At 44.4% G+C, this 8,463-nt stretch overlaps 1 protein-coding gene across 4 annotated transcripts; it reads left to right on the top strand.

The window, feature by feature from the left end:
• The first annotated feature begins 1,998 nt into the window (after nt 1-1,998).
• Nucleotides 1,999-7,968, top strand: eomesa (eomesodermin homolog a). 4 transcript variants are annotated; one of them, XM_077006217.1, is made up of 7 exons: nt 1,999-2,529; nt 3,190-3,916; nt 4,227-4,381; nt 5,299-5,420; nt 6,143-6,301; nt 6,416-6,477; nt 6,560-7,968. In XM_077006217.1, the coding sequence occupies exons 2-7, from the start codon at nt 3,210-3,212 to the stop codon at nt 7,347-7,349; spliced, it is 1,995 nt and encodes a 664-aa protein (XP_076862332.1). In that variant the 5' UTR covers nt 1,999-2,529; nt 3,190-3,209; the 3' UTR covers nt 7,350-7,968. The 4 variants fall into 4 exon arrangements, with proteins under 4 accessions (XP_076862332.1, XP_076862333.1, XP_076862334.1 ...); XM_077006218.1 differs by having other exon boundaries at nt 2,000-2,529; nt 3,283-3,916; nt 6,560-7,967; XM_077006219.1 differs by lacking the exon at nt 1,999-2,529 and adding an exon at nt 2,997-3,141 and having other exon boundaries at nt 3,283-3,916; nt 6,560-7,967.
• Nucleotides 7,969-8,463: the final 495 nt, after the last annotated feature.

Genomic DNA, 8,463 nt, shown 5'->3' with positions numbered 1-8,463 from the left:
TACAAGTGCATACACGCTGCCTGTGTGTGTGTGTGTGTGTGTGTGTGTGTGTGTGTGTGTGTGTGTGTGTGTGTGTGTGTGTGTGTGTGTGTGTGTGTGTAAACTATAACCTAACAGAAAAAAATAAAAATATTAAAAGTCCATGAACACATATCAAAATCTAATGCTTAAAGTATTTCGTGTAACATAAAGTATAGATGGTGGGTATATGTTAAAATGAGTCCGAACGTTAGTCTACTATAGTAAACCATTTAGCATTAATATAATTGGCTGGGCTGATCATGTAAAATTAAAAATCTTAATTATTATTATTATTTTTAAAATACTTATCGTATTTACTAAATCGTCAATAAAAATGCGTCATAGAACTCTTTCTATAGTGAATACCAATTTGCTTATTTAAGTCTCTGTTCGTATTGCCATATTCGTCTTAGCTGGGAGCTAATCATTGCGAATCTCACACTCTAAAAACTACAAGACACTTGGGACCCGGGATCTGTCAGGTGAGAACGCATAATCATCCCTCCGTGTGCGCATGTGAGCACACGCGCGCGCGAGTGCGCGTGTTTCTCTCAGGTTCTCCGCGTGCTGTGCATACCATCAGTAGAGAATGAGGGACAACATACAGATAGACAACAAATTTATTTCGTCCCATCGGCTTGTTAGAGTCATGTTCATTAAGAGGGGCTGTTAAACTATTAGTCTGTTCGTGTGTCGTTTTTGATACTGTTGTTTGACTGAGTGGGGTGTTTAAAAGAGGATGACTTGCAGAAATAGGTATTAACATTAGCTGTCACAGGGGAGCGCTAGACGGATGGAGAGACGCATCAGGAACGCACCCGCAGTCTGAAGTTGCGCCTCCGTCCCTGACGCAACATCGCAAGACCCAGGCTTCACGCACAGCACTGCCCGGGATATTCTTCTGCTTACCGTTCATCATTTTAACTTGTGAATGGAACGAAACAACTTACTAAAGAAATATACATATACTATCTGGATATTGTTCGGTATCTCGAACACATTTTTACATTTCGATACAAAAATATGATTTCCTTTTGCTACTGAAAACAGTAAAGCATACCTGGTTATGTGGATGAAACAATTTTTCATTGTAATTTTTCATTGAATAATATTTGCAGTGTATTAAAAAAAACATTAGGTAAAATTTGTCACCATTTTGTTCTTAAAACATCACTTTTAAATGACGCTTAAAAATGAGCGTGGCTCTCTAGGGGATCAATTTATCCTAAACTAAACTCTCATTATCACCACGCGCCTTCTCTAGGCCGGTAAAGGCTGCTGGATGCGGCCACGCGCCGAATCTCAGAAATACGTTTTTTTTTTCTTGTTCCTTTTTCCACAATCGGATATCATTGGCTCGAGCTGGCACTGAGAGTTTTAATAAGCCTGTGTCAATTCACCGAGCTGCTCCATCCTTTACTATCACCGGGTCCCTCAAACGGAAAAATAATTGGCAGTTTTCCCTCGGCTTTGACAGGGTGATCAGGGGGACTCGCCCCGCCCCTTCGTTATTTCAGCCGTCTGATTATCAAGACAATCACATCTTACCTTATGGCCTAATGTGATTCAATTGTTTTTGCATCTGTTGACTTGGGCTACTTGTTCAGATGATATGTAAAGGGGGTCGATCATTGTTCGAATCCGCAGGACTAAACACTGCCTCGTTATATAGAACAAATTACTGGGGCTAGGCTGACGTTTCTTTTCGTCACCACTACTAGGCCTACGCACGCTGTTAGAACTAGTGTACATTTCTTAAATGCTAATTTATTTTGAGTTGTTTTACGTCTAGGTATGTAGTTATTATAGCCCTTTGTGAGCTAAAGCAATAGTTCTCATTAGATGTTTTTAATAAAGAAACGCCTGTCATAAATACACACAGTGGACGTTTTCTTTTTTCTCACTTTTTTTTCGACCACAAGTAAACCCCGCAGGTGACGCGCGCGCTGACTGCCAAAGCCTCACGCCTCTTTTTTTTCAACGAAGTCACCTCGCGTGCTGGCTGAAAACAATATCCTCGATTTTGGCATGTGCCTTATAAGTAGACCATAACAGCAAAGACCAAACAAGGATGAGGAACAGACTGCAGTCATTCAAAGCAACACACCGATGAGAAAGTTGTTTAATTTAATTTTACTTTTTGTTATATTTTTTATCCCTTATATATCAGTTAAACACTTTAATAATATAAAACGATGACTATGTATGGGTGTTTTTGTGAGAAACTTAGAAGGTTTTTTTAGTCATTCATTTTTATTTTTTTGTCAACGAACGTTTTAAAGAAAAAAATCTGAACGGGCAGTATCGAGGGCAATTAGTGCATGAAGAGGAACTCTGAGCACACGTGTTGACTGATTGCCAGCTTTGTGTTATTTACCCAAAACCGTCTCAGTGGGGGCAACGTAAAAATACACGTTCACAAATACTGAGCTGGAGTAACCATATGTGCTTTTCGGACTAAGAAAACCAGGGACGTTATGGAAATCATTTTGTAACTGTCAGTCCTCGGTGAGTATTAGCTGTTGGTGTTGCATCGCTCCAGCGAGCTTTGTTGTGTTTGGTTAATTGTGTTTGACCCGCGCGCACAGGGCCATCACAATGCTTGAATCGTGTTGTCGCATGTGCCTGAAAGGAGTCGTTAATTATTTTGTTTTTCTCACAATTAATGTGTGGGGACGGTGTTAGCCACTTCAAAGTGTTTATGTGGGGTTAAGGTCAATGATTGAATCAACAGCCGCTTAGACTAGTTAATTTAAAAAAACGTTAAATCAAGGGTTTTCAAGTGTTTTTGCGGAAAGTGAATGAAACTATTGATCACTTTTATTCTTGATTAACGATTGATTAAAAGTAAGCGCGAGCGGCCAATAGGCACGCGGACAGACAGCAAGGTGAATTCCACGAATGCTCCTCCCACTTCGCTGGCGGCGCATTCGGGGTGTGTAAACCGCCCGATATATAAGCGCCCTGGAACAATTCTATCACCAGCAGATTATAGCAGAAGCCGAGAAAAGTCCTAAGGTGTTGCTGAAAAGGTCAACCTTGGTTAGCGGCTAAGAGGCGCGCGCTCAAGTCTACAACCGAGGCGCGTGTGCTGCTGTTGCGTCCTGGTGTGATCTGCCTGTCAGTTAATTTTTTTCTTTTCTTTTTTCCATCTTTTTTGATTCTCAGATATATATCAATATTAAAGTATGCAGTTAGAGAGCATTCTCCCCAGCGCATCTGTCAGTTTACCCAAGACGTTTTACAACCTTTCCTCTTCAGAAAGCACTTCCAACAGCCCGGGGTCAACGCAGATCGACTTTCAGGAGGTGGACCGGGCGGAATCCGAACAAAATAGTGGTAACAAGAAATATCTAAGCAACGGGGGAACCGCGATGATGGGAGAGGGAGAGAGTGACAACTTCGCTGGGACTAAAAGCGCTCCAGACGCCAGAAAAAGTTCCCCTGTAATCGGCGACGATGATCTATCCAGCGGCCGCCGCTACAATATCGATGAACTTGGCAGTGATCGATACTTCATCTCATCGACACAACCGAGCTCCGACGTAACAAATCCATGCTCTCTCTTTCCATACGGAGGACAGACCGGGACGGTGTACAGTGGATCTAACGGATCCAGGTACTCCACCTCTCTTCATTACGGTTCGGTCCTGCCACCGACTGGTTTCTCATCCGCTGTCTGTGCTGGTCGGAGTCAGTTTGCCCCCGGGTATCAATTTGGACAAGGTCCAGGGTGTCTTTACCCCTCGTATCCGGGAGCAGGAGCTGGTATAGGCTCTATGTCCATCCCAGGGTCTGCAGCAGGCGCGAGGGCTCAGGTCTACCTCTGTAATCGTCCTTTATGGCTGAAGTTCCATCGCCATCAGACGGAGATGATAATCACCAAACAGGGCAGGTATGTGCTGCTGGCACTCACATGCTCTATACTTACAAACCCCTCATGTTCCCTCACTGAAACATAACTGTACATAACTGTTACTGTTGACCGTTATTGACTGCGTTTAATTTGGCGATGATGCAATAGTTTGTCATTTGTTAAAAGATTGAATCTGATGGTAATGGACACCCCAGAAAATTGCTAGAACTTGTTGGGTTGCAAGTGAAACGTTGTCTTTTTTATTTCAACCGAAAATATTTAATGATTTTAAAACGCTTTATTTAATGTATTGTGAAGCTTAACATGATTTATAAATCGCTTTTTGCAGGCGAATGTTTCCGTTCCTGAGTTTCAACATAACCGGACTCAACCTCACTGCGCATTATAACGTGTTTGTTGAGATTGTTCTCGCGGACCCGAACCACTGGCGATTTCAAGGCGGAAAATGGGTGACCTGCGGAAAGGCTGACAACAACATGCAAGGTGAGGGGTTTTGGTTGTGTTTTCGTTTGAGGTGTTTATTATTTCCACGTCTAACAAAACAAAGTGTGAAAATGAGATCATTCTGACAGGCCAGCTCTCAAGACAAAAGGATACTCTTGGTGTCCTGCCAAGCGCGCAGGTCTTGCTTACAAATGTAGCAAAACTGTTCTAATCTTTATATAAAAATATAATGCTAACCTGCACCACAGCATACATGACGTACAAATTCACTAAAATGAGACGAATTCATAACGGAAAATTGCGACCTAAAGCAACACCAAAACTTTAGAAGTTGTTCTTTTTGGGAAACCTATCTGACCCATATTACTAGTTTCGTTCAATTTAAATGACAATAGCTTGTTTCATTAGGAACGTCAAGGAACGGGTCATGCTAAGACCGGCTGCGAAAACATTTTTCAGAACCGAATGAGTTCTGACTCTTGAAACCTGTCTACGGCAGAGAGAGATTCTGCTGAAATTAAAGATAAAAAAGTTTCGTTTTGCGCTTTCTCTTAGATTTGAGTACATTTTTATTTGGTGCCAGTTACATATTTTTGTACATGAAATTAATCCTTCAAGCGAAATATGTTACGTGTCCGAAAGTAAATTAAACAACTTTGAAAATAGAAAATAAAATGTAAAAAAAAAATTAAACGTGGCCGATAAAGAGTTCGTTCATACAAGAAGCAACACAATTTGCACCGTACAAAACGGAGACGTCAGTTACAGTTGTGTATTCTTTGCAAAGAACATGCGTAGGTTGAAAGTGTTATTCTGGATACCACAACAAGCAGACCCCCTTCTGATGTCACGGTTTTAGCGCATTTTATTTAATAGTCGCTTTTTCTTATTTGTTTTATTTAGCGTTATTACGTGCTAATTTCGTGCATTATACTCATTTAATTGTCTTCTTTAAGGAAACAAGATGTACGTCCATCCGGAATCGCCGAATACGGGCGCGCACTGGATGAGACAAGAGATATCCTTCAGCAAGTTAAAACTTACCAACAACAAGGGTGCGAATAACAACAACACGCAGGTATGTACGCTGCCTCTCAAAAATAGACTGTAACGAGACCACTATGTCAGCAGTGGCGCGAAGCCGTTTCTCCCAGTGTGAACTTTGTGGGGAAGGTTTCACTGCAAATATGCAAATCAGGTTTGTCTTTCTTTTAGCACTTTTGAAACAGCCAGTCTAAGTAGAGTAAGATCTTAAGATGACAGAGGCAGCACGAGAGAGGGAGGGATGCATTCATCCTGGGAGTGTGTATGATTGATATTCTTAACACTTCAAGGCACGAGAAAATCCATCCACCTGTCAGCAGTCAGGGCCTACAGCGTGCTGTAAGAACCCAAACATTGTTCTAGTCTCTGCAGGTCCTCCTGTGTGCGTGCGGGGTGGATGGTGTGTGTGAGGCCCCACTCAATACACTCCTGTCTCTGTATCTTCTGTGGTGGTTTGACACCTCTGAGTGTCTGTGTCTGACTCTGGCTTGCTGCATATAGCCCTACTGCAGTGTTTGCACAATTATCAGCTGTGTGTGTGCACGCACAGGCTTGTGTAGATGGGCTGTTTGGTGGACTTCTCAGGGTGTGTGTGTGGTCTCCAAGCATTTAAATGTTTACATTCATTTCACAGGGTGCTTAGCTACACTGGGTTCAAATAAATACTGTACGATATATGTTTGGTTAGCATTTCTATGCTGAATTACCAAGTGTGTGTGTGTGTGTGTGTGTGTGTGTGTGTGTGTGCGCGCGCAGATGATCGTCCTGCAGTCTCTTCACAAGTACCAGCCCAGGCTGCACATTGTGGAAGTGAGTGAGGACGGTGTGGAAGACATAAGCAGCGAGACCAAGACCCAGACCTTCACTTTCCCTGAAAACCAGTTTATTGCAGTCACTGCCTACCAGAACACAGACGTAAGTACCATGACCTCCACGTCCTCCCTCCACTTCCTGACGATGGCTTCTGTTTTCATACCCTCTGACAATTTTCTGCTAATCTTTGGTTAACTTTATTACATCTTTGTCCAGATAACACAGCTGAAGATTGACCACAATCCTTTTGCCAAGGGATTCAGAGATAATTATGACTCGTAAGTGTCCTGTGGGCAAAGAGGGGTAAATTTCCACATTACAATCTATACTGGTCCTTGATCTGTGCGCTCTCTCTCTCAGGATGTACACTGCTCCAGAGAGTGACAGACTGACCCCCTCCCCGACAGACTCCCCGCGCTCACACCAGATCGTGCCGGGTGCCCGTTACGCCATGCAGCCGTTCTTCCAGGACCAGTTTGTCAACAGCCTTCCGCAAAACCACCGCCTGTATGGAGGGGGCGAGCGCACCGTGCCCCAGACCAATGGGCTGCTCTCACCACAGGCCGACGATCCCGCCTCCGCTGCCTCCGCCACCTCCGCCCAGCGCTGGTTCGTCGGCCCCGTCCAGCAGGGCGGCGCCCCTGCTAAGCTGGACCTGTCGTACGACGGTGACTACTCTGCGTCCGGTTTGCTGCCCTACGGCATCAAGCCTTTGCCCCTGCAGAGCCCCCACGCGCTGGGCTACTACCCCGACTCGGCCGCCTTCGCCTCCATGGCCGCGGCGGGCTGGGGCAGCGGGCGGAGCTCCTACCAGAGGAAGATGGCCACGGGCCTGCCCTGGTCACCCCGGCCCAGCCCGCCTGCCTTCCCCGATGACCCTCTGGCCCCCAAAGACAAACTGCAGGACGAGAGCGGGGCGGCGGCGGGCACCAGTGCCACCTGGACCCTGGAGACGCCGTCCGGGCTGAAACCAGTAGAGACAGGCGATGCTGCCGCGTACTCCATCGCCTGCAAGAGACGCCGGCTGTCGCCGGGGGGCTCTAGCACAGACGCCTCCCCCACTATAAAATGTGAGGACCTGAGTGCAGAGGACTATGGTAAGGAACAAGCCAAAGGCCTGGGTTACTATGCCTTCTACACCAGCCCCTAGACCAGCCCTCCGCTGGGGCATGGTCCCCACCTCCATACAGCCCCTAGACCAGCCCTCCGCTGGGGCATGGTCCCCACCTCCATACAGCCCCTAGACCAGCCCTCCGCTGGGGCATGGTCCCCACCTCCATACAGCCCCTAGACCAGCCCTCCGCTGGGGCATGGTCCCCACCTCCATACAGCCCCTAGACCAGCCCTCCGCTGGGGCATGGTCCCCACCTCCATCCTCCATCTCCCTGACTTCTTTCAGCCCTTCCTTATGTTAAAGTGCTTTGTCCAGATTCAGTTGGTTTTTTTTCTCATTATTACTTTATTTAATATATTTTTGAACTGCAGGCGTGAAGCTCCTGTGGTGTTTGTTAATTTCTGCTGGTTTGTGAATGATGGGTGTGTGTGTGTGTGTGTGTGTGTGTGTGTGTGTGTGTGTGTGTGTGGGGTGGGGAGTGTGGGGGGATCTTTTATCTTTTTAAAGCAACCTCCTGGTTTTGATCTTTTTTTAAATATATATATATATATATATTATAAATATACAAAATTGGTGTGTTTTTTTTCTCTTTAATTTAAGATCATTTTGTTGTACAGTATTTGTGCGCTTTAGATTGTGATGTATCTTGTACAAATTGTCTACATGGCACTGTTATGAAATGTGTAATAAAATGTGCTTTTCATAAGGAGTTTCACGTCTATACAAATACGTACGTGCAAAGATCAATCTTAATAATGATTAAAGACTTGTACCGAAGGGCGTGAGGACTCTTACACACCCGTACAACTCGTTTTATACATTTACGAATTATTATATCGTCTTCGTTTGTGCATAATTCTACACGAATTATCTTATCAATTCTATAATGTTTTAACCCTTTGGTTAGTTATATTTTTGCAGTTCCAAACGAAAGTACAAATTTTATTTTAAAGTGTACGGCCTTGGTTTCACGTCTCTGTTCAGTGCTTCGGCGTCACAGGCGTTTTTTTACCCTAATATTTAGAATTAAAAACAACCAATGAAACCTACGCATAGCCGACATAAACAATTGTTTTTGTTAATTAAGGTAATTTCGTTTCATTCGTTTCTAACCAATAATTTGTGAGTATCATTATAAAATAGTGTATTA

Source organism: Brachyhypopomus gauderio, chromosome 5 (assembly GCF_052324685.1).
Source record: "Brachyhypopomus gauderio isolate BG-103 chromosome 5, BGAUD_0.2, whole genome shotgun sequence".
NCBI lineage: Eukaryota > Metazoa > Chordata > Actinopteri > Gymnotiformes > Hypopomidae > Brachyhypopomus > Brachyhypopomus gauderio.
This window is presented reverse-complemented; position numbering and strand designations above follow the sequence as displayed.

Excerpts from the sequence above, each read along its gene's own strand:
- eomesa (XM_077006217.1), top strand. The coding sequence starts at position 3,210 with ATGCAGTTAGAGAGCATTCTCCCCAGCGCATCTGTCAGTTTACCCAAG. Across the intron at positions 6,302-6,415 it reads CTGCCTACCAGAACACAGAC|ATAACACAGCTGAAGATTGA; the intron begins GTAAGTACCATG and ends ATCTTTGTCCAG. Across the intron at positions 6,478-6,559 it reads TTCAGAGATAATTATGACTC|GATGTACACTGCTCCAGAGA; the intron begins GTAAGTGTCCTG and ends TCTCTCTCTCAG.